We start from the raw sequence: 25,172 nt of genomic DNA on the forward strand, positions 1-25,172 counted from the left end.
TTATACGCTATAAGTAATTGTCATCTGATGTCCTTGTGAGTAAAAGTGTGTCATGTTTTCTTATTCTTTATTCTCTGTATCTTTAGGTACCGAGGTTGTTGGTCAATGTTGTGACAATCTTGCAGATAGATCCATTGAAATCAGTTATGAGGAACACGCTTGGCTGTTCCCTCTTGCAGAGGTTTGTTTTGCCTGTTTTTTCTCTCTGTTTCATCATCAAATAGCAGACAGACAAAATTAGCAACTAGCTGGTGAAGAATTTAGCATCTAAAAAGCCAGATATGTATATTAGGAGACCAAAACAGAGCTAAAAGAAGAGTAAATATTGGATTTACATTTGTTGGGTGGACACAAACAAGATTCCAAATGAATATGTCATCGTTGTTTAAAGCTTGTTTCCGCTGCCCCCAAGTGGTAAAAAAGAAAGCAGTAAATGCAGGTTTTGTCATTTCGACTTGAAGCTACTACAAAAGCTTTAGAGGACATAAAGCAGGGGTTCCTGGGAACATTTGAAATGTTGCAAATACCTCTGGTTCAGTTGTTTTGATGCATTGAGAATTACTTCTAACAGTCTTAACTACTGTTAACCTCTACAACTATTTATTTTTACATGATCAGTCAATGATTTAAATTCGGAATTCAAGGATTTTGGCATGGAAAAGTCTTTGCACTCATTTTTTGATTTAGGGTCATCTCCTTCCCTTATGTCAGCAAAAGGAGAATAAACGGGAATCTATTTTTCACAGGACCAGCTGTCCCTGTGTTATCAATCCAGCTGTAAACTCCCCAGAGCTTGAAGAGATAAAACAAATCAATCGCGAGTATCAGGTAAAAGCTAAGACCTCTTTTAACCATATAAATATATTTTTAATTATTTTCTAAATTAGGTTCCCTTTGTCATTCCTCCAATTTTCTTCTTTATTTGCCCTAGGCTGAGATTGAACATCTTATTTCTGGAAATCGCTATGAGGGAAAAGAAGACTTTGCTGTTGTCCTTCAACCCTTTTTACACAATTCCTTTATCCCTTATATTGGAGTGAGTTACAGAGATATACAAATGTATCCAAACAAGCCACCATACACAAATAATGTAACATACCCATACTAAAAGTCTACTCTTTTCACCAGGAGGGTGAGGTTGACTCGAGTTTCTTCTCTGTGGACTGTTTCCACATCAGTGAGCGAGCTCATGCTGAGATGGCCATTGCCTTGTGGAATAACATGGTGAGCATGGACCAAACTGCAGCACAATGACCAGTGCCTCCAAGTGCTTTTTGTGGTTTGACAGTATTTATCTTTCTGTCTTAACAGTTGGAGCCCGTAGGCAGAAAGCAGAACTACAACAACTTCACATATGACCGCTCAAAGATCCACTGTCCCTCTGAGGTATGTGTGGAGATTCACAAGTTATTATTGTATCACCTAACTATTGGTTTATTTCATGTCTTATTTATTTAATATTGAACACTGTTGGTCTCCATATTACTTTACTCATTAGACCATAATCTTTGAAGTTCTTCATTTCTTAAAGTTCTTCACTAAGCCATGTTATGTTTCCTATAGGCCAATCCCTTCATCTTCACTAAGATCAACAGCCTACCAAGTCCACCAGTGACCACCACCAGTCCTGCACCAACCATACCTGTGCCAAGGTGTCCCTCCTCGATGCCTGTGTGGGTGCCAGTGATTGTGGGAATTGTCAGTTTACTGGCTGGCATTGTTTTTGCCAGCTGTCAGCGTCGGAAAAACAAAGTGGAGAAAGCAGTAGAAATGAAAGGAACTGCTTTTTAATGCAGTTTTTGTTATGAAGCTGTATTTATTGTCAACAATGTATTTAAGCTTAAAGCTGTATTAAGCATTTTCTTTACCTCTAGAAGGCAGCGAATGAACAATGATATGTCACTACAATCCTCTTTCTTGCTATCGGTTGACTTCAAGTCCACTATTCAGATGCATTGTAGCCCTGGTTTGGTCTACCAATTCCTGCTTCTTTGTTGTTTACCTGGTTTTTTGTTCAAAAGCTGTTTACTTTAGCTCTCTGTTGTTTCACTTGATGCAGGTATTGAACAGCCAGCTTGTCTGAAGTTGTGGAAGTAAATGGTGTGTTTAATTTGTCAGTGTGAGCTATTGAAATTCAACTATTGTAAAAATCATCTAGAAAGCTACAGAGCTGCAGACTGGGGTTATAGTGGAAGTACTGGCAGCCTGTTCACGTTATAGAAACTAATGTGATAATAATGTTAGTAACAAAATATCAACAAGTATATAAAACATTTATAATTTTTTAACTGCACAGTTTGTTAAATCCAGAATTTATATTCATTTCTCTTCTTATTTTTATTTATTGATGAAATAAAATTGCAACAATATTTGAGCCATTGTTGATTGACCTTGTAAACAATAGTGTCCTACCCACTGATATGACTTTTTTAGCCATGCTAGCAGGGTGGCTCTAGGGATTTAGTCCAGACTGAAATATCTCCTTAAGTGTTTGATGGATTTCCATAACATTTTGTCTAGACATGTGTAGTTCCCACATTTATTATGACATACTATATTATGACTTTTTATAACTTTTTATGACATACCTCCAGAACACTGAGGCGGGCAGGAAAGATTGTAGCCAATCCCCCATCACACCGGACACAAACTCTTTGAACCCCTACCCTCTGGCAGGAGGTTGCGGTCCATCAGGACTAAACATCACGCCACACAAATAGTTTCTTCACATTTTTTATGACAAACTATACTATGTCTTTCTTGACACTTTGTGACATACTATACCATGATTTTTTTTAATGTATTTATGACATACTATACCATGACTTTTTAAAGACTTACCATACTTTGACTGTTTTGAAATTTTATGACATACTATGACTTTTTTCGACCTACTGTACTATTACTTATTTGTAACTTTTTTTGACATACTATACTATGACTTTTTTGAAAAAAAAAAATAAAAAATTTTAAATTATGACTTTTTTTTTTTCTTCATTAGCTCTGATTTGTGTCTGTCCAAGAGGCAAGGAAGTCAATTATCCTGTTCACTTTACATACCGTCAAAACTAACGTTAACCAAAGTATCCAGTGCGGATTGAGGAACGTTGCCTTAACAGCTAGCTACACATCAAGTAAGTCGGGTTGCTTGCCTGCCTGGCAGCATACTGCCTTCATTTCCCAGAATGCAGCACGAGACGACTTTACGGAGAGGTGTGTTTGTTTTTCGTGCCCCGATTTTCCATAAGTCTAATAATCTTTTATTTATTTTTTTTTTTTTTTAACTTCATTTAAGTAACACAACTACATCAACAGCATAACAAAAAATTCTATTGGGTCAAGGCCATTTAAAATTGTAAAAACTTAAAGGCACACTATGCAATATTTTTTACCTTAATATAACAGCTTTGAAGTCATTTCGATGGTAAACAAACTCGTAGTAGAGCGAATCATCCCGATAGCAAAGCATGAGAGGGGTGCCGCTGGCAAAACCAGCAATGAAAGTTTGGAAGGTGGCGCCCCACCAAATCTCGCGAGAATCACAAATTGCTTTACGGCACAACGTCACATACATCAACAACATATAAGCAGACTTACTAGCAAACACCCGTCTCCCTTACGTGTTTTCAGGCCATGAGTGCAGAGACGGCTTTGCGTGAGTGGTATTTACGACAGTAACTTTAAATACAAGTACTCTGCAGCGACTCTAGGGGTAGCTATTTGGCAAAACTGGAAACTGCATAGCATGCCTTTAATGATAATGGCCACACTCATCATCTTAAACTTGTAGTAGAGTCTTTACCGAAGACTAGATTCCACAACGCCATGCTTTTAGTTGTAACCAGTTTTTTCTATTCAATTACAAGGTCTATGCTTTTATTTTAAAGGAGAATTCCAGTCCATTTCAACACGTAGCTCTGTTGTTTGTGGTCACAGAGTGCTGTCAGTCAACCGGAATTCTCCTTTAAGTGCGCAGTCTCCCTGGTATTTTCTATTGGTATTTTCTGTGTATCTCCGGAAGCTGGCCACTAGGGGGCAGCAGAGCATACTAAGCCACAGATGGTGGAATTCCCTGGATGGTTATCTACTAGAGTCCGGATTGGGCCGAATTTTTCTGTCCGAGCCCGGCCTGAGTCCGACAGAGTCGTGCCCGAGCCCGGCCCGAGCCCGCCCGAGCCCGGCCCGAGCCCGACAGGCATTAAGACATTTTTGTCCAAGCCCGACACAGTTAAAATCGAATTTTTTTCCTCATACTAATGACACATGTAGGCTACGTTTTTGTGTGGAAAGCCCTTTTTATTATGCAACTGTACGAAGGCATTCGGAAATGTCAACAGATGAGCGCATCAGCGCACACGGGGCAACAAGCGCACGTTAATAAGCACACACACACACCCACACACACACACACACTGAGCTCTCTTAAAGGAGCCGCAGCACCATTTTACATAAATACATACATTAAATGTAGCTTGTTTCGTATGTCGTTTTTATATTATGTCTTTTTAAATATTTTAAATGTGTAACACCACTTCAGTCACGATGAAACGTTGTTTCGTGTATATGGTTGAAATGACAATAAAACACGCTTGAGTTGAATTCCTCTGTCTGTCTGTCAAGCGGTAGACGTGGCTTGGGAGTGGACTCATAAAGCAGCGAAGCAGGTGCATTCTGGGATTTGGTGTCTTTCATCCATATAAGCCAAAAACACATTTTCTGGCTTTTCTCAGCCTAGAAGGCACCAATTTCAATTTTTTTTCACATTTCTACTACATAAGTTACCCAATTTAAAGATATATTCAGCTTTCCAGCGGTGAAATATTCCTTTAATTTTAATGAACTGAAAAGATTTACTGTGGAAATAGTAGTTAGTCTCCGTATAGTCACTCCAAAACATGTCTCAGAAGCTGAATACTCACCTCTGTTTTTGTACAGATTTCAAGGATCTGTACAAAACTACAGAAACATCTGCAGCTTTTTTACATTATAGCTTTGATTGTTAAGTTTAGAAGAATGAATAAAAGTGAAGGATTTTACTTTTAGCAGTTTGATAAACAGCAGAGCACTAAGCACTTTTTTCAAGCACCATCTCCTCACTTGATTTATCTTTTTTCCAGCTACAAGAGCTTACCTGAAACACCATTTTCTCTGTCTCAGGCCTCTAAATAGGTACCAGTTTTGTTTGTGGTCAGATGTTTAAAGATCTTTAATGAAATCTTTGTCTGTTGCACCTTTTCTCGAGACAAAGAAGGAAGAAAGAAGTGCTTTAATCCCAGGTCAAATCAGGCCCATCAGTTTTTAGTTCATTTGTACAGATCACGAGGATGACATGTCATGGTGATTTTTCATATACAGAAGTGTAATTACAGGACATACTTTTCAGCCCATGCAAGCCTGTTCAAAGATTAGAGTATATGAGAGAGATAAAAGCCATGCTTCAGCAGGCGGTTCATGCAGAGTAAATGTCCTTGAGGGAAGCTAACAGACTGTAAAGGCAGCGCGACCTCATATCTGAATTACGGTAATCATGATTACAGCCAACCCCAGCGGTTCCTCCCACAGGTGTTGGGCCCATGGGATGTCTAGATTTTGGTGTTGAACTTAATGTCTCTCCATCAGAGCTGATGACCCTGTTTAATCCTGGACTCGTCAGTCCTCTCTCAGATTAAACAAACTTGTATGCCCCTTAGTTTGTTCAACACAGGTACAGACAGCATTTTCTGACACATGAGAAACATCGTTACTGTCGTCTCAGGCTGCTTTCAATTAATTATTTCCTCCTTTGTGGCACGCTGGTGGAGCAGGCAAAGGAAGTGTCCCTCTACCTCCAAAACAATCAGGTAGGCGCTCCAGTGTCTGCACTCCCATCTTAAAGGATATTTATAAGGATAAATAATAAATAATAATCAAAAAGGAGAAAGTCCCATAAGCATAAAAAGGCTTTACAGTGGTTGATATCATCTGTTTTACTTCTACTACAGGCTGTTGCTGTGGATAGAGATTGGAAGCTGGTACTTCTCTTTGCTCAGGTGGATCAGCTCTGTGCTTGTGAGCAGCAGCAGCAGGTAAACAGCAATATGATTTAATATTAATCTTACAGAATTTTGTTAGGGAAAAATGCATATATTGTGTGCTTACAGAGTTGTTTCTTTAAACATTGTTGCCTCAAACAGTCCACTTTTTTTTTTTTATCTTTTCAGACTCTAAGCTGATACAGTTTGTCCGACAGAATCTTCATCTTCAATAATGATATTATATATATATTTTTTCAGGTATTTAGCACATGTTGTAGTTTGATTTTCCAAACAACCAAAAGCTTCTAAAAGGACCACAGAGCTAGCTGAAGAGGACCATCGTCAGTGTTGCATTGTGGGATGGAGAGTGTAGCAGTTTCCACCACAAGTGAGTTCATATGTGATTTGATACTTATTTGTTCCTCTAAAAGTAGTAATAGTAATATACATATAATGTTTTAACAATCTGTTTTACTGACAGGATTTGTCGATGCACGGAGACACACAATGAAGGAGAAGACAGACTTCAGAGGGCCATGTTGAGTCATGCTCTACAGGTTCGTCCATTCTTCATACCAGAATATCTGATCATTCAGTCCTTTGGTTTGGTCCTTTGGTGTTTTTAGCTGCTCTGAAATTTTCTTCTGAACTCCTTTTTCACTGACCAGGAGTCTTTGGATGAGCTCATGGTAAAGAAGCGTTGGTACCGTGACAGAGATGACTTCACTGTCATTGTGCAGGACGCACCTTTCATCACAGACCTTACATCTGTCTCCGTGAGTTCACTCACACAACTTGCATCCCTTGCATCATCTTTCACAACAACTTTAGTGCCTCAAAAATCAGTGATGTATAAAAGGATGTGTCCTTTGACTCCTGATTTATTAATTATTAAGAGACAGATCTGAAATAACAAAAATGTTGGCACATCATGTGCCTTTTCATTTTTTATAGTGAGAATGATTCCTCGAATAGGCATTTTTCACAGCAAACGTTTTGACTTGTCACATCAAGAAAAGCATGATTTTATCATTTAAACCCTTTTCCTATTGTGACGTGTCAGCATGTTGTCTACAACAATAAAAAAATGGCACAAATGAAAACAAAGTAACAGTGTGTGACAGTAACAGATACAGTCGTGGTTATCTTACTGAAGATGTACTTTATGTATCTAAAGTACAGTACAATGTTGTTGATGTTCTTTTTTTAACAGAGTGGGAAGCATCTCTCTAAGTCAGCATCACCAGAAACTGATAAACTGATGGTGCAGATGTGGACAAACCTGGTGAGGCCTAAAGCAATCTAATCAATCCCCCGCTTTCGCTTTCTCATACAGACACTCACACAGTGGTGGAAGAAGTATTCAGATAATTTACTTAATTAAAAGTACTGATATCACACTGTGAAAATTCTCCACTAAGTAAAAGTCCTACATTCAAAACTTTACTTAAGTAAAAGTATGTAACAAATTTTACTTAAAGTATAAAAAAGTAAAAGTAGTCATTCTGCAGTAAAATATTCCCTGTTAGTGTTTTACTTTTATATATGATGTTTTTGGAATAGTATTACTGCTGCATTAATGTGTATGTTGCATTTTCTTGCTGTAGATGTGTATGTTGCATTAAGCTTGTGCTAACTTAACTCTTTTCTATGTGTTGGGTAGTCTACAGTAATGCATTGTATTCTATAAGATCATTATATGTTTGTAACATTGCTTTTTAAATTGTTTAGCAGAACAAATCAAATTCAAAATCACCTAATCATAGAGATACATGGTTTTAAATAGACAGGAATGGTATGAAAAATGGTAAACTGAGAAGAACCTCAAGCTGTAGTTGCCTCTGAGATGTAGTGGAGTAAAAGTATAACGTTGCATACAATGGGAATACTCAAGTAAAGCACAAGTAATTCAAATTTGTACAGTACTTGAGTAAATGTAAACTGTGTAACTTCATAAATTTGACCACTGCACACATACAGAGTCATTGTTCTCCCTGTTACAAACATGAAGACAATGAGTTTTCTGTGTTTCAGCTGCAGCCCACATGTGGCCAACATAACAAAGAAGACAATGGAAAGATCATCGCATTGCCATGTCCAACTGAGGTGAGTAACTGTGCTACAAACTCACACACATGCAGTTAAATCAGCTGCTAAAATGCGCTATTAGATGCACTTTACTTAAAGACAGGTTTCAGTGTGCCAAACTAATATTCTACACTGCTTTCTCAACTTTCTGTAACTGGCGTTACAGAGCTTTCATCATTGCAGCCCCCTCCCTCTAGAACTCCCTACCCATACACATCCGTGACTGTACTAACCTGTACACATATTAACTGTCTGGTCCACTCATTCAACACATATTGCTTATTAATTTTGGATAAAGTGGCTTCAAGTAAAATGCAATGTGTTTCCTCCGTCAACTCATCCCCATGGCTAAATGACGTCGTTCGCTGTTTCCGGTGTACATTTTGGAGGGCAGAACGACAGTGGAAATCCTCCAAGTTTCATGTTCACCGGCTGTATTACAAAGACCTTTTGACTGAATACACCAACATGGTTAAGGAGATGAGGACATCTTACTTTGCTAACCTCATTTCTTCCAGTAAACGTAACCCTGAAGTCCTTTTTTAAACCATCAACAATATTGTCAATCCTGCTCCTCCTGAAGTGCTGGGGTTTTCAAATAAGGACTGCAGTGACTTTCTCTGTTTCTTTGTAAATAAATTCAGTGATGTCAGAAATGGCATTATCCCCTCTTCTACTCCCTATTCAGTTCACTCGATCCAGCTTCCGATCTTGAACTGTTTTGCTCCGATTTCGCTACAAGAACTCACTGATCTGGTTAGCAGTATGAAATCTTCCTCAAGCCCAGTAGATATTATACCACCTTCCTTTTTTAAAAATGTTCTTGGGTCTGTGAGTACTTGGGTTCTCTCTATACTCAACAGCTCTCTGCAATCTGATTGTGTCTCTTCGTATTTTAAACATGCAGTTGTTCAGCCACTACTAAAGAAAAGCAACCTGAATACATCAATTCACGCAAATTATAGGCCCATTTCCAAGATGCCTTTTATTTCCAAAATTTTTGAAAATATTGTTGCTAAACAGCTCACTGCTGTCTTGAATACACAGAACATTTTAAACAAATTTCAATCTGGCTTCCGTCAGAAACACTCAACCAAAACTGCTCTTCTTAGAGTGTCAAATGATTTATTAATGTCCTCTGACATGGGTGAATGCTCGGTTTTGGTGCTGCTGGACCTAAGCGTATCTTTTGATACAGTGGATCATAACATCTTGCTTGATAGACTTAAGCACTGGGTTGGTATCTCAGGGAGGGCCCTGGATTGGTTCACCTCTTATCTTTCAGATAGAAGTTTTTATGTGTCACTTGGTCCCTATTGTTCATAAACCCTTTCCTGTGGGGTGCCTCAGGGTTCTGTGTTAGGTCCGATTTTATTTGCATTGTATATGCTTCCCCTAGGACATATAATTAGCCAATTTGGAGATATCCGCTATCACTTATATGCAGATTACATCCAGCTATATGTCTCTTTTAACCCGGATGAGACAGACAAAGTGTTGGTACTGCTCAAATGTTTGACTTCCATCAAGGATTGGCTGTCAAACAACTTCCTATAGCTCAATGAAGATAAGACCAAAGTCCTTATTGTTGCTCCAGACACTGCAGCTTCCAAGGTTACTCAGCTCTTGGGGTCCCTTTCTTGAGCGGTACAGTCCAAACTGAGAAATCTTGGTGTTATATTTGATATTTTGATCATCATATCAAATCACTGACCCTCACATGTTTCTTTCAATTAAGAAACATTGCCAAACTTAAAGCTGTTGTTTCGCATTCTGAGCTTGAGATAATCATTCATGGATTTATATCATCCCGGCTGGATTACTGCAAATCCATTTACACTTGTCTTAGCAAGTCGTCCCAGGACCGTCTACAACTAGTCCAGAACTCTGCTGCTAGGCTTTTGACCAGGTCCAGCAGGATGTCGCACATCACTCCAATTTTATACTCATTACATTGGCTTCCGATCAAGTTCAGGATCCAATTTAAAGTTCTTGTTCTGGCTTATAAAGCTTGGCATGGTCTGGCACCTGTTTATATCTCGGACCTGCTCCATCTGTACACTACTAACAGATCCCTCAGGTCTTCTAACCAAGGATTACTGGTGGTCCCACGCACTCATTTAAAAACTAAAAGTGACTGTTCCTTTGAAGCAGTGGCTCCAAACCTGTGGAATGCCCTTCCTACTGACTTACGTTCTGCAGTCTCTGTTGAAGCTTATAAAAAGCAGCTGAAGACACATTTATTTAAATTTGCTTTTGACTCTTGTTTGTAAACTTTGGGTTTTAGGTTTTAATGGTTGAAATGATTTTCATTGGTCATTCAATAATTATTTTCTTTTTTTCCCTTGTTTATTTTCTGTTGGATTGTACTGTATTTTTACAAATGTTTATCATGTGAAGCACTTTGTGACTTTGTCTGTAAAAGGTGCTATATGAAATAAATGTATCTATCTACCCACACACATCCGTGACTGTACTGACCTGGACACATTCAAAACACTAATCAAAACACACCTCTTCAGATAAGCTTTCCACATGCAATAGTCTTACATTTCTCAACTGATAGTTACTGGTTTTATTGTTTTTAATTGCTTATAATGTGCTTGTTTTGTGTGTTGGTTTTATTGCTTACCTGTTTTCAATGTGCTATATGTGCTGGTTTTACTGTAAAGTGTCTTTTAGTACCATGTAAAGCACTATATCAATAAAATGTATTATTATTATTATTATTATTATTATTATTATTATTACCTCTTTTATCTTATTCCTCCTCCTCTCTCCGGCTATGTACCTCCCTCCCCAAGGACCGACCCTTCTTAAGGACGGACGGAAACTCTTTTTCATATCACCACAGCGATGCCTCTCCTCTCCTCCTCCCAGTGAGTCTAGTGTGGTATTGAGCCAGAATGGAGGTTGTGGCAGCATTGTACGCCTCCTGTTTAGTTCTGACTGTGGATTTGCTCTGTGTGTCCGGTCAGTTTACAGGCACAGAGATGCCCTGTGAGGACCTCAGCCCCTCACCCTCCACACCCACCTCAGGTACAGTAAGATGGTTTACACTTACATGTTAGGCATCTATCAGGCGCCGGGGTGACTCTCAAGTGACTGGAAAAAACCAAATATTGTTTTTTTTTGGGGACTTATCACATTAAAATGGGCAGGGAGAATGTATTCATAATTTGTATTCATGTGTCATTTTTTATAGACAGGCTTTTCATGTTGGAAAACCAGCGAAAGTCTCTTATTTACTTCAAATATGAAGAAATACAAAACAAAGGTGTTACATTCACATACAATTTATCTGAAGTGTTAACACACTTTATATTGAAAATTCCTTTCATTTGTCACTAATCTGTATATTTATCACTTTTTTTAACCATTTTATCATTTTTAGTATTGTGCCTATCTCTGTTTAAGTTTTGCTTAAGTTTTGTTTAACATTGCTTCTGATAATCTACTTCTTCTTTCAAGTAGTACTTTCTTTTTGGATCCTACTCTAAAGTGTTTTTAGCTAGTTTTATTGCCATATTAATATGATTAAACACATTATATTAGTTTTATATTTACAGTCCCTCTGAAAGTCCCGTGCTGTCTATTTCATAGAGCCATTACTGGTCTGACTGGTCTGAGATGCCTTTTTTTTATTTTCCCAGTCCATGAACTTAGGCCTGGAGATATCAAAGTGGTGGCTGCTGTGGGAGACTCTCTGACAGTGAGTCATTTTGTCATTATTTCAAGTGGATAGAAAGTTATAACTAAATACAATATCTTGGAATTAGGACCATGATCTTTAACTCAAACGTACACTAAAAATGCAATCAGTACTCGGATATTAAAATTGAGTAAATCTACGTTGGATGAATTTGTATCCAAAAGGTAAATGTCAGTTATGTGCAGTAATAAGTTAGAGTTAGATAAATATATTGTTGTACAGATAAACAAAGGGTCTGAAAAGTGCAAGAGAACAGCTGGTCATATTACAAAGATATAACAGATGGATGTGTGATTTAATAGATGATATGCATGATTGCTAATAAACATGAATGACCTGACATTTATTTCTGAAAAACAGAATCTGTGGATTTATCATTAATGAAAACTTTTTTACTTGCGTAAACAGTTGGCTTAAGTGCGTAAACGTCCAAAGATCTCAAAGCCTGGGTGGTCATTTATCAAATCATTATATTGGAGAAATGAAACGATGGACAAAGTACAGTGGTGTAACAGGATGAAATCACACATTTTTAATATCTACATTAAAAGAAGAGACAAATACACTGGTGTACTGTAAAATATTGAGAGCTTAACTGTCTTATTTCATTGTGTTACTGAAACACTGTCCTGTTCTATCTGTCAGGCAGGGAACGGTATCGCATCCAGCCCTAACAACGTCCTGGACGTCCTGAGTCAGTACAGAGGTTTATCCTGGAGGTAAGTCAGGACTTTTCAACATACCTATCACACTATAACATTGCAACATAACCCTTATGGTATATATCTTGAAAGTCATTTTAAGTCATAATTTTGATGTTGTATTCTGTGTTTTTTGCAGTATTGGTGGAGATGAAAACCTCACAACTGTCACCACGCTGCCCAGTGAGTCTTCTTAATGACTTTTTTCTGTTTCAGATAACATGTTAAGGTTAGTCTTTGTTGCTCTGGGATTTGTATAATTATCTTCTTTGTTATAACAGACATCTTAAAACATTTTAACCACAACCTGACGGGCTACTCTGTTGGGAAGGGCAAGGAGCAAACTCCTCAGGCATTCCTTAACCAGGCTGTAGCAGGAGCTAAGAGCAAGTGAGTCCAATCAGAGGCAACTTCTGCAGCCTCTTAGCTGTTTTTAATCATATAATACCTGTTATGTTATAAGAATGAAGCTGACTTGAGCTTGGAAACTTTAGATACATGCATCAAAGCTATTAACCAAATCCATTTGACATATCATTTTTTGTCAATTGAGTAGTTCATATTTTAGATTGCATGAAAACACATCTTCCTTGCACTATTAAATACAGCTTAGTGAAATGACTAAACTATTCTAAAAAAAGACACACCTTACAATCCAATGGAAGTTTATATTAGTTTAGTATGAATGTTCATATTTATACTTAACTTTAAATTTTTACAATACCTACATATACTGTAGTTTTAACATAAACAGGAAAAGAAAGCCATATAAAATAATAAAAAACTGTCATTTCCATAGTTTTTATATTTAATAAAGAAGGAGAAGGGGGGAAATATACTAGACTATATTAATCTTGCCTTACGGTCTTCTTACTACTGTAGCTTTTTCTGGACCTTGAATCAAAATTATCGTTGTTATTATTATTATTATTATTATTATTTACTAATAGCCGAAAGAAAGTAGAATTTCTATGAATATATTTATTAAAAATAAATGTGTTTTTAACTGAGAAAAATCCTTGCCATTTCATCATGATATTTTATGTTGTGTGTGTTTTAAGGGACATACCAACACAGGTGCGAGCCCTGGTGGCAAGGATGAAGAAGGACTCTGTAAGTTTATACATTTTTATTTATTTTTTACCTATTTTTAAATTTGCTAACTCCAGTATAAAATCCTCTTGCGCTTGCATATGTTACATCCGCTTTGGGCGATAACAATAGTGAAGACATTTCTGTTTTTATAAAAGTCAAAATTTGGCAAATCTAGGAGACACGCATGTAGAATTTGATTCTTACTTCCAAGGAGGGAGATGTACTTACTCATAGACTAGGACAGAATCATGTACATACCACTCACGCTCCCTCACATTCTTCTTTCTTGTACAGAGAATCAATTTTGAATTAGATTGGAAGGTGATCACCCTTTTTATTGGTGGAAATGACATATGTGACCACTGCTACAACTCTGTGAGTACTAATGTTAAGTAATAATTCATGAATAATTTCTTGGAAGGGCCAAAAGACACAAACCTGAAAATGCTTTCCGTTTCTTTACAGCTCCTTTACTCTGAAGATAATTATATTCGTAATGTTCGAGACAGCCTGGATTATCTACACAAAGAGGTAAAAAAATGACAGGCATGCAGCTACATTTTATTTACTTCCATAGATTGTGAGCATTATTTGAACTTGTCTTCATCAGATGCCTCGGGCTCTAGTGAACTTAGTAGAGCCTCTCCATATTATCCCACTGAGAGAAATGCACAGCGACACTTCACTGAAATGCCCAACTTGGCTGTTAAAGTGAGTATCACTTTTCTCTATGCCTTTTCAAATTCTCACTGAGATATTAAAAAATCTAATACATAATCATAAACAGTGGTATAACACCTTGGTATCCCTTATTTGCCAGTATTCTGTGTCCTTGTGTTATTTTGCCAATGCCCAACTCTGAAGCTCTGCAAAAGGTGGAGGACATCAATAGAAACTATCAGGTATTAAAGACACAAAAAAAACAGTATGATTGTGAAACAGCCCAGTTCATCATCAGGCATTGACACATTCTCTTTCTTTCTTTAAGCGTTTACTGCATGAGCTTGTGGAGTCAGGCCGGTATGACACCCGCTCAGACTTCACCGTGGTCGTCCAGCCTTTTTTAAGAAGAATCGTCGTCCCCAGACTGCCGGTCAATAACAAAGCTCTGTCTTTCACATGCCGACTGGCTGCACTGACTTCATGAGAGTTTGGTCTATCAACTTTATCCAATACATAACTACAGGTTTAGCACCAGAATAATGACAGTGACTCACAGTGGCAGTGTTTTAGCATACAATATGTAGGCTATATTAATTGTGGGCCGTTAACACTAATCAAATTTGGAATTTGTTGATATTCTGTTTTTGCCATTACTCCAAACCCAAAAGCAATGTACAAAACCATTTGCTGTCTGGCTGGCTTACTTTCAAAGGACATTTTGAGAAATACACTTATTTGCTTTCTTGCGGCAAGTTAAAAGAGAGGATTGATACTACTCAGATGTTTGTATGATATAGCTACATCCAGCCACCAGTTAGCTTAGCACAAAGACTGGAAACCAGGGGAAACAGCTAGCATGGCTCTGTCTGTACTGGTTAATGTTCTTTGTATGGGTTAAATAAACAACATGTAACATGTTAATTAGTAAGTCCGCTGGTAGGCAGATTTTGTTGCCTTTGGACAGAGCCAGGCTAGCTGTTTTTCCTGTCTCTCCTTTTTCGGCAAGACAGCAAATATATTACTTCTGTATTTCCCCAAATCTTTAACTATTCCTTCGACATTATCTAGTTAATAGAGTTCAATTTGAGACCCTAAATTCCAAAGACAAAAAGAGAGATGGCTTTTTTGGGGTTTGTTTATTAGGAAGAACTGGATTTTAGGACACAAAAGTCATGTAGTGGTTGCCACACAGTCCTTTTGTCTTTTCTTTTTTCCTAATAATTAGTTAGTTAATAGTTGCTTTTTTGCAGTCTGCATCCTATTACATGGGCCAAACTCCTACCTAGTGCAGTCCTACATTTTACAGCTCTGATTGATAAAGAATAGTTCATACATGTAACATATTTTTCCACAGGATGGCCGTGCAGATCGCTCATTCTTCAGTGCTGACTGCTTCCATCTCAGCCAGAAGGCCCAGACGCTGATGGCTCGCTCCCTCTGGAACAACATGGTAAGTATCTGACAGACAAGGAGAAAATTACTGCACAACAAATTCAATGATAGTGATTACAAATTAGAAAAAGCTAAGACACCATTGAAAAGAGTTAGAGTGTAGTGTAGTGTGAAAAAGAACTGGTCTAATAACAAGAAAACTTGATGCACAAAAGTGTAGACTAATGTTTATATCATATTGGAGAAATAGGTCGACCATTTAATCCCCATAAGAAGTACAACACAATAATGAATCTGGTAAACATAAACAGAGTAGCTACACAAGAGGTAAAGGTACTTTATTTGTAATCTGTTTGTCTGTCTTTAACTGATGTTGTGTATTGTCCCAAACAGGTCTCTCTTAAGAATGAGACCCTATGTGTCTCAATGAGATTACCTGTATAAATAATGGTTAAATAAATAAATGTATATGTGATCATCATTTCTAATGTAACAATGTAGGCCTATTTTAAATAAAACATGCTTAATGATACTCAGCCTTACTCTGACTCTTGTTTCCCCAGCTGGAACCTCTGGGCAATAAGACTACCATACAGAATTTTACTGTAGACCTCGACCTGAAATGTCCAACTAAGGTGAGAAAAAAAAAACTCCATAAGAAATTGTGTTAAAATAAAGAGTCAGTGCTTTAAATACTGGTTAATGTGTTTTTTGTAACTCCTATGATGGCTCAATCCTGTGAGGAACATGATATGAAGGAATTTCAAAAGCTTCTGTAATTAAGTCTTTAATGTTTCAGCAATCTGTTTTTTTAGTTTTCTTTTTGAGGCCATCGTGTAATATACGTTGTCCTTTGCCTACAGACTTCACCATTCATCCATACCTATAACAACAGCAATTACATATATGGTGGCCCCTCTCCAACACCTGGACCTATCACGGTAAGCCTTTAAACTCTGTCTGAGAGGCTGAGAAGTGACTTCTAGTGCAAATAAAATATATAATGTTTAACTAAAGACCTGAACGAAGCTATTTGAATGAAAAAATAAAATAATGAAATAAATTACTCTTTATGTACATCCATCTATTTTCTCAAGTCATTTTACACATTGACAATACCCACCAGAACTGGGGATCTGATTTCTCCTGTGTGGACATTGCTCCATCTGACACTGTGCCAACTTCAGGTGAGAGAGAGCGTATCAGTCAATATGAGATTTGATGTCCTCTTTATCTGTTGTTAATATCTGAAACAAAGACAGCTATGCACACCACCAGTGACACTGGGAATGAAAGGGCTTATATCAACTGCACCGATTGTCATCTAGATTGTCTCAGTGTCTCATCAAGATAATTTAACAAATGCTCTATTCAAATACAAATTATACAGGGGCTGCAGAAAATAGGAGCTGTGTGATGAGGGAACAGAATGGACTCAAACGCTAGGCTTAAAGCTGGTTAGGTCCCTAATAATACTGTACATTGTATAGGGTTGATGTTTGCGGTCGATCTTGATGTCAGTAGGTTGAAACTTCTTTTATATGTAGTTCACAAGCTGAGACCAGCAGACATCAAGGTGGTGGCAGCACTGGGAGACTCAACAACGGTTAGTGTCATAACACAATGATATCCAGTTTAAGTTCAAGGAAGGACACATAATGTACGAACAAATGTTAGAAACTCCCATATTTTTTACCTAACTTAATCAGCAATAGACAATGAGTACTTGCCAGGTAATGATTATGTTTTATTTTTAACCTAATATGGTATATGTGTCTGTGTGTGTTGACGGGAAACATTCAGCAATAAGCACACTCAGTGAACCTGTTGGTGTTCAGCTATTTAGTGTCATTGAACTATGAACACTCTAATCAAATTGTTATCAGCCAGATAGCTTGCACCGGTAATGATCACCCCTTTTATGTTCTGATGTTTAGGCTTTTAATGTAAGACTTATCTTTGTTAGTATCTCACTGTCGTCTGCATCATATTATTTTCATTGTGTGTGTGTGTGTGTGTCTCTTCATATGTGGCTCTATGTTCACAGGCAGGCACTGGTGCTAAGGCAAAGAACCTGTTTGACCTCAATAAAGAGTATAAAGGAGTGTCATGGAGGTACGACATGCCTGTAGTGTTATAGAGGTATACTTTAACCCTCACATTTAGCAAACAGAGCTGATGTTTGTTGTCTTTTTTCTAGCAGCATTGGAGGGGATGAGACTCTGGAGACAGTCACAACACTACCAAGTGAGTTTATGCGTTAGTTTCTCTGAGTCACTATATCTGACAGGAATAACAATCTCTCCTGCATAATACTGCAAAGAAGCCTTCTTTTTAGTATTGAAAATCGTTTAGACATTTTTTAACATTAATGTGGGGCAGTTTCTAAACAATGGGCCTCATGCCAGAAACACTCCCACACACGGATTTGTTCTAAAGTGTCACATTCACCAATTTCCTCATATACATGTACATGTAGTACAGATAGTCTGTCTATCTTTAATAAGTATAATGCCTTAATTGTAATGAATTTGGAGTTTAAGTAACTTCATGTCAAACCATTTCTTCTTTATGTCTGTCACACTACAGCGTTGCTCTGATGACATTGTTGGCAGCTGTTAACTATTAATATTTTCCAATTGTTTTGGGTCCTCTAATACGACCACACACCCACACGGCTACATTTGTTCAGTTTTTGGCTGCATGACTTAAAGCTCTGCAGTGTGAAATTATTTTCTTCATTCTTATGGGATATTTTTGTAAATGACGTGCTGCTCCACAAATGGAGCGGAACAGGTAGCCTTATAAATCAATATGTGGACACTGATTTATTAATGCTTATATCTCACTAATACACCCCTACTCATGTTCAGGTGGCATTCATCAGGTTGAAACAAGCAGTTATTTATCATGAGTTTGTGCAATTAAGAGGGTTTGGTCTAGGAACAGACTAGGAACACTAGTACAAGCATAAGTTTAAGTTTAATGTCTGCTTAGACATTCCTATGCGGGAGCTACTAAATGCAGGCTTCACTTGTAGTTGGTGGACAAGTTGAAGAGCTGTAATGTGGCAGGAAAACTTTTACTAATTTACCAGCCGCTAGAGTGACAGAAACCAGCAGTGCACTACTTCTCAGCTGGAATGTTTTTCATCTTTTTCTCCTCAGACATCTTGAAGAAGTTCAACCCCTTCATAAAGGGCTTCTCCAGAGGCCAAGGCTCCAGACAGAAGTTCTTCAACATGGCTGTATCTGGAGCTAAGTCCTCGTATGTGCATATTCTTTTATATCCTCCACCTGGGTAAAGCATTTGAGCAACCTATTGTCATCTCTCTAACACATATTTACTGTATTTGTTCTGTGACAGAGATATTGCATTACAAGTCCAAGCTCTCATCAAGGCCATTAAAGAAAATAAGGTAAGACTTCTCCAAAGATAAGTAATTTATTAGATGGTTCTATTAGTGTCTACCTCTTTCATGCTCACGTTCTGTACACGTTACACAGGAGGTGAATTTTGAAAAGGACTGGAAAATTGTGACAATATTTGTTGGAGGAAATGATCTTTGCAATTACTGCATAGACCAAGTAAGTGTCCTTATTCAAATGATGTACTGTACATAAATAACCACACACTTCTGCATGTTATGGAACTGCAGTAAAAAACATATTTTACAAATCTGCAGAATAATCTGTCACCCAAGAACTACAGCCACAATCTGATGCTCAGTTTGGACATGTTATACAAAGAGGTGAGATATTATACGCTGTAAGTTATTGTCATCTGATGTTCTTGTGAGTAAAAGTGTGTCATGTTTTCTTATTCTTTATTCTCTGTATCTTTAGGTACCAAGGTTGTTGGTCAATGTTGTGACAATCTTGCAGATAGATCCATTGAAATCAGTTATGAGGAACACGCTTGGCTGTTCCCTCTTGCAGAGGTTTGTTTTGCCTGTTTTTACTCTCTCAGCTGTGAGGATTAAAAGAGACACGCTTTCCAAATTAGAAAAAGTGGATTTGATTATCAGCAATATTTGTGTTGATCTTTTGATATGTTCCCATCTCTCACTGTAACATATCGTTATTTTGTAATTAACACTATGTCATAGTCTCATTATTTGTCATTTCGACTTCAAGCTACTACAAAAGCTTTAGAGGACATAAAGCAGGGGTTCCTGGGAACATTTGAAATGTTGCAAATACCTCTGGTTCAGTTGTTTTGATGCATTGAGAATTACTTCTAACAGTCATAACTACTGTTAACCTCTACAACTATTTATTTTTACATGATCAGTCAATGATTTAAATTCGGAATTCAAGGATTTTGGCATGGAAAAGTCTTTGCACTCATTTTTTGATTTAGGGTCATCTCCTTCCCTTATGTCAGCAAAAGGAGAATAAACGGGAATCTATTTTTCACAGGACCAGCTGTCCCTGTGTTATCAATCCAGCTGTAAACTCCCCAGAGCTTGAAGAGATAAAACAAATCAATCGCGAGTATCAGGTAGAAGCTAAGACCTCTTTTAACCATATAAATATATTTTTAATTATTTTCTAAATTAGGTTCCCTTTGTCATTCCTCCAATTTTCTTCTTTATTTACCCTAGGCTGAGATTGAACATCTTATTTCTGGAAATCGCTATGAGGGAAAAGAAGACTTTGCTGTTGTCCTTCAACCCTTTTTACACAATTCCTTTATCCCTTATATTGGAGTGAGTTACAGAGATATACAAATGTATCCAAACAAGCCACCATACACAAATAATGTAACATACCCATACTAAAAGTCTACTCTTTTCACCAGGAGGGTGAGGTTGACTCGAGTTTCTTCTCTGTGGACTGTTTCCACATCAGTGAGCGAGCTCATGCTGAGATGGCCATTGCCTTGTGGAATAACATGGTGAGCATGGACCAAACTGCAACACAATGACCAGTGCCTCCAAGTGCTTTTTGTGGTTTGACAGTGTTTATCTTTCTGTCTTAACAGTTGGAGCCCGTAGGCAGAAAGCAGAACTACAACAACTTCACATATGACCGCTCAAAGATCCACTGTCCCTCTGAGGTATGTGTGGAGATTCACAAGTTATTATTGTAACACCTAACTATTGGTTTATTTCATTTCTTATTTATTTAATATTGAACACTTTTGGTCTCCATATTACTTTACTCATTAGCCCATAATCTTTTAAGTACTTCATTTCTTAAAGTTCTTCACTAAGCCATGTTATGTTTCCTATAGGCCAATCCCTTCATCTTCACTAAGATCAACAGCCTACCAAGTCCACCAGTGACCACCACCAGTCCTGCACCAACCATCCCTGTGCCAAAGTGTCCCTCCTCCATGCCGGATGGGTGCCAGTGATTGTGGGAATTGTCAGTTTACAGGCTGGCATTGTTTTTGCCTGGCTAATTCTCTCCAGCTGTCAGCATCGGAAAAACAAAGTGGAGAAAGCAGTAGAAATGAAAGGAACTGCTTTTTAATGCAATTGTTGTTATGAAGCTGTATTTATTGTCAACAGTATATTTAAGCTAAAAACTGCATTAAGCATTTTTTTTTTTTTTACCACTAGAGGACTCCAGAAGAAACATCCAGCAGAAACAGCAACAATGATGTCATTACAGTCCTCTTTCTTGTTATCGGTTGACTTCAAGTCCACTATTCAGATGCATTGTAGCCCTGGTTTGGTCTACCAATTCATGCTTCTTTGTTGTTTACCTGGTTGTTTGTTCAAAAGCTGTTTAATTTAGCTCTCTGTTGTTTCACTTGATGCAGGTATTGAACAGCCAGCTTGTCTGAAGTTGTGGAAGCAAATGGTGTCTGTTTAATGTGAGGGGTGTCAGTGTGAGCTATTGAAATTCAACCATTGTAAAAATCACCTAGAAAGCTACAGAGCTGCAGACTGGGATGTAGATTCTCAGTTAGAGTGGCAGTACTGGCAGCCTGTTCACTTTATAGAAACTAATGTGATTATAACTGTATTAACAAAATATCAACAAGTAGCCTATATAAAATATTTATAATTTTTGAACTGCACAGAATTTGTTAAATGCATAATTTATATTAATTTCTCTTCTCATTTTTATTCATTGATGAAAAAAAATTGCAACAATATTTGAGCCATTGTTGATTGACCTTGTAAACAATAGTGTCCTACCCGCTTGATGGTGTTTTTTGCCTCCAACGGCGCCTTCCAGGCAGCTAACCCTAACCTTAACCCTAAACATAACCATTGCCGCACTGCCTGGGAGGAGACGTTGGGGGCAAAAGACACCAAATACCGTCCTACCCACTGATGTGACTTTTTTAGCCATGCTAGCAGGGTGGCTCTAGGGATTTAGTCCAGACTGAAATATCTCTGCAAGTGTTTGATGGATTTCCATTAAATTTTGTCTAGAAATGCGTAGTTCCCACATTTATTATTACTTTTTTATGACTTTTCATGACATATACTATGACGTTTCATGACTCTTATGACATACTATGACTTTCAATTATTTTTAATAACATACTATATTGTGACTTTTTAAGACATACTATACTTTGACTGTTTTGAAATTTTATGACATACTATACTATGACTTTTTTGACTTTTCATGACATACTATGACTTTTTCTGCCTTTTTTGACATACTATACTATGATTTTTTTTGATTTTTTTCAAAAAACTATATTATGAATTTCTTCGACATAGTATACTATGACTTTTTTCGACATACTATAATATGACTTTTTTCGACATACGATACTATGACTTTTTGTGACTTTTTCGACATACTATGACTTTTTATACCTTTTTTCAACATACCATACTATGACTTTTTATGATTCTTTTGACATACTGTATTATACTATAACTTTTTCGACATACTATACTTTGACTTTTTCAACATACTATACTATGACTTTTTTTCGACATAATGTTTAATAGTGGTGACTATGATGTTTTTTTTATTTTTATTTTCCGACATACTATACTGACTTTCTTTTCGACATACCAAACCATGACTTTTTTCTACATACAATACTATGACTTTTTTGTTTTTTTAACATACTATATACTATTATATATATATTTTTATTTTTCGGCATACTATGTCTTTTTATGACTTATACAATGACTCATCAATCAATAAATTTTACTCGTCACATATACAAGTCCACTAATGTTCCCATTATCCCATCAGCTTCTTCAACTTGTGCATGATTCATCATAAATCAGAATGTGGGCATCAGATTGGCACAAGTCTCCCAGTTGGCACTCCAGGATCCAGCCAAGTCTCAGTGAAAGGAGTCCACAGCACTCAAAATCATGTTGGAAACTGAAGGAGGCCACCAAGCTCACCATCCGATGCCTGCCCACTGGCTAGCAGGATGACAGTCGGCAGAGACATTCAATTTGATTTGTGGATCCAGATGCAACACACCATGCCCATCCAACATCAACTACATAAAACACAACTAATATTTGTAAAATAGACAATTCAACATAAATGTTGCAGTGGTGACAGAGTGGTGACTGATGTGCTTAGGTTTTGCTGTTTGTTGGTTGGTGTAGCCTTTACTCTTTCCAGGTTACATGGTAGAGATGTCATAGCCCAGTTTCAAACAGTTTGGCGACATCTGGAAGGTGCTTCTTGATGCATTTTTTTTCAAATGTTTTAAATGTTAGACATTTTATGTATACTTTTAGTCAAATGAACTGTCGATAGTATTATTTAATTATGTTGGCAATGCTGTAAACTCGCCATTTGTTTCCTGTCTGTCCATTTTCCTCAGTTTCTCTTCCTGAGGTTTCTTCCATGTTTCCCCATTAAAGTTTATTTTTGAGTTTTTCCTTAACTGTAGGAGTTCTGAAAAAGTCATAGTATAGTATGTTGAAAAAAGTCATAGTATAGTATGTTGAAAAAAAGTCGAAAAGAGTCAGTGTAGTATGTTGAAAAAAGCCATGAAAACTTATATCATATCGTGTATGGAAAAAAAAGTCACAAAAAAGTCATAGTACAGTATGTCAAAAAAGTCACAAAAAGGTCATAATATAGTATATCGGAAAAAAAGTCATGGTATAGTATGTCGAAAAAAATCATAGTAAAGTATGTTGAAAAAGAATTACAACAAATTCATAGTATAGTATGTCGTAAAATGTTACAAAAAGTAATAGTAAAGTATGTTGAAAAAAAGTCACAAAAAACTCATAGTATAGTACAGTATGTCAAAAAAGCCCTTAAAACTTCCTAATACAGTATATCGAAAAAAAGTAAAAGCATAGAATGTCGAAAAAAGTCATAGTATAGTATGTTAAAAAAAGTCAGAGTTATATTGTAGTATGTTGAAAAAAGTCATAACATAGCATATCGATTCATAGAATAGTATGTTGAAAAAAAGTTAAAAGAAATAGTGTAGTATGTCAAAAAAACTTTAAAAAAATCATAGTATAGTATGTCGAAAAATGTCATAAAAAGTCATAGTATAGTATGTCGAAAAAAGTCAAAATATTCATAGTAAAGTATGTCGAAAAAAGTCACAAAAAATCATAGTATAGTATGTCGAAAAAAGTCACAAAAAATCATAGTATAGTATGTCGAAAAAAGTCATAGAATAGCATGTTGAAACATAAAAAAGTCATAGTATAGTATGTCGAAAAAAGTCATAGTATAGTATGCTGAAAAATATCAAAAAGTCATATTATAGTATGTCGGAAAAAGTAAAAAAAAGTCATAGTATAGTATGTTAAAAATATCAAAAAGTCATAGGATAGTAAGTCAAAAAAGTCGTAGTATAGTATATAGAAACAAAAGTCAGTATAGTATGTCGGAAAAAAGTCATAGTATAGTATGTCAAAAAAGTCGCAGTATAGCATATAGAGAAAGTCATATTACAGCATGTCGAAAAAAATCATAGTATAGTATGTCGGAAAAAGTCAAAAAAGTCATAGTATAGTATGTTAAAAAATATCAAAAAGTCATAGTTTAGTATGTCGAAAAAAGTCCCATAAAAATATATAGTATAGTATGTCGAAAAAAGTCATAGATTAATAGGTCAAAAAAAAGTCACCAATAAGTCAAGTACAGTATGTCAAAAAAAGCCCCAAAATTCGTAGTATATTATGTCAAAAAAGTCGAAGTATAGTATGTAGAAAAGAAAGTTAGTATAATATGTCATAAAAAAGTCATAAAAAAGTCACAGTCTGGTATGTCGGAAAAAGTCAAAAAAGTCATAGTATAGTATGTCAAAAAAGTCGTAGTATAGTATGTAGAAATGAAAGTCAGTATAGTATGTCGGAAAAAAGTCATAGTATAGTATGTCAAAAAAGTCGTAGTATAGTATGTAGAAACGAAAGTCAGTATAATATGTCGAAAAAAAGTCATAGTATAGTGTGTCAAAAAAGTCGCAGTATAGTATGTAGAAACGAAAGTCAGTATAATATGTCGGAAAAAAGTCATAAAAGCCATTACAGCATGTCGAAAAAAGTCATATTACAGCATGTCGAAAGAAGTCATAGTATAGTAT

The 25,172-nt window shown here is 36.7% G+C and overlaps 1 protein-coding gene across 1 annotated transcript in view; it reads left to right on the forward strand.

The window, feature by feature from the left end:
- Positions 1-22,062, forward strand: part of LOC120546425 (phospholipase B1, membrane-associated-like) — a 38,692-nt gene extending 16,630 nt beyond the window's left edge. The window contains exons 37-75 of the mRNA XM_039781350.1: positions 87-181; positions 747-828; positions 932-1,036; positions 1,129-1,224; positions 1,312-1,386; positions 1,564-1,788; positions 5,982-6,065; positions 6,683-6,790; positions 7,228-7,299; positions 8,049-8,120; positions 10,907-10,981; positions 11,081-11,141; positions 11,756-11,814; positions 12,460-12,533; positions 12,655-12,698; positions 12,797-12,905; positions 13,577-13,628; positions 13,905-13,985; positions 14,076-14,141; positions 14,221-14,321; positions 14,431-14,512; positions 14,599-14,703; positions 15,628-15,723; positions 16,229-16,300; positions 16,529-16,606; positions 16,792-16,852; positions 17,213-17,271; positions 17,713-17,780; positions 17,869-17,912; positions 18,833-18,932; positions 19,032-19,083; positions 19,172-19,252; positions 19,351-19,416; positions 19,511-19,605; positions 20,087-20,168; positions 20,272-20,376; positions 20,469-20,564; positions 20,652-20,726; positions 20,904-22,062. Of these exons, the coding sequence (XP_039637284.1) occupies positions 87-181; positions 747-828; positions 932-1,036; positions 1,129-1,224; positions 1,312-1,386; positions 1,564-1,788; positions 5,982-6,065; positions 6,683-6,790; positions 7,228-7,299; positions 8,049-8,120; positions 10,907-10,981; positions 11,081-11,141; positions 11,756-11,814; positions 12,460-12,533; positions 12,655-12,698; positions 12,797-12,905; positions 13,577-13,628; positions 13,905-13,985; positions 14,076-14,141; positions 14,221-14,321; positions 14,431-14,512; positions 14,599-14,703; positions 15,628-15,723; positions 16,229-16,300; positions 16,529-16,606; positions 16,792-16,852; positions 17,213-17,271; positions 17,713-17,780; positions 17,869-17,912; positions 18,833-18,932; positions 19,032-19,083; positions 19,172-19,252; positions 19,351-19,416; positions 19,511-19,605; positions 20,087-20,168; positions 20,272-20,376; positions 20,469-20,564; positions 20,652-20,726; positions 20,904-21,026 (3,276 nt within the window). The 3' untranslated portion in view covers positions 21,027-22,062. The remainder of the gene's footprint in view (positions 1-86; positions 182-746; positions 829-931; positions 1,037-1,128; positions 1,225-1,311; positions 1,387-1,563; positions 1,789-5,981; positions 6,066-6,682; positions 6,791-7,227; positions 7,300-8,048; positions 8,121-10,906; positions 10,982-11,080; positions 11,142-11,755; positions 11,815-12,459; positions 12,534-12,654; positions 12,699-12,796; positions 12,906-13,576; positions 13,629-13,904; positions 13,986-14,075; positions 14,142-14,220; positions 14,322-14,430; positions 14,513-14,598; positions 14,704-15,627; positions 15,724-16,228; positions 16,301-16,528; positions 16,607-16,791; positions 16,853-17,212; positions 17,272-17,712; positions 17,781-17,868; positions 17,913-18,832; positions 18,933-19,031; positions 19,084-19,171; positions 19,253-19,350; positions 19,417-19,510; positions 19,606-20,086; positions 20,169-20,271; positions 20,377-20,468; positions 20,565-20,651; positions 20,727-20,903) is intronic.
- Positions 22,063-25,172: the final 3,110 nt, after the last annotated feature.

Source organism: Perca fluviatilis, chromosome 18 (genome assembly GCF_010015445.1).
Source record: "Perca fluviatilis chromosome 18, GENO_Pfluv_1.0, whole genome shotgun sequence".
Lineage (NCBI taxonomy): Eukaryota > Metazoa > Chordata > Actinopteri > Perciformes > Percidae > Perca > Perca fluviatilis.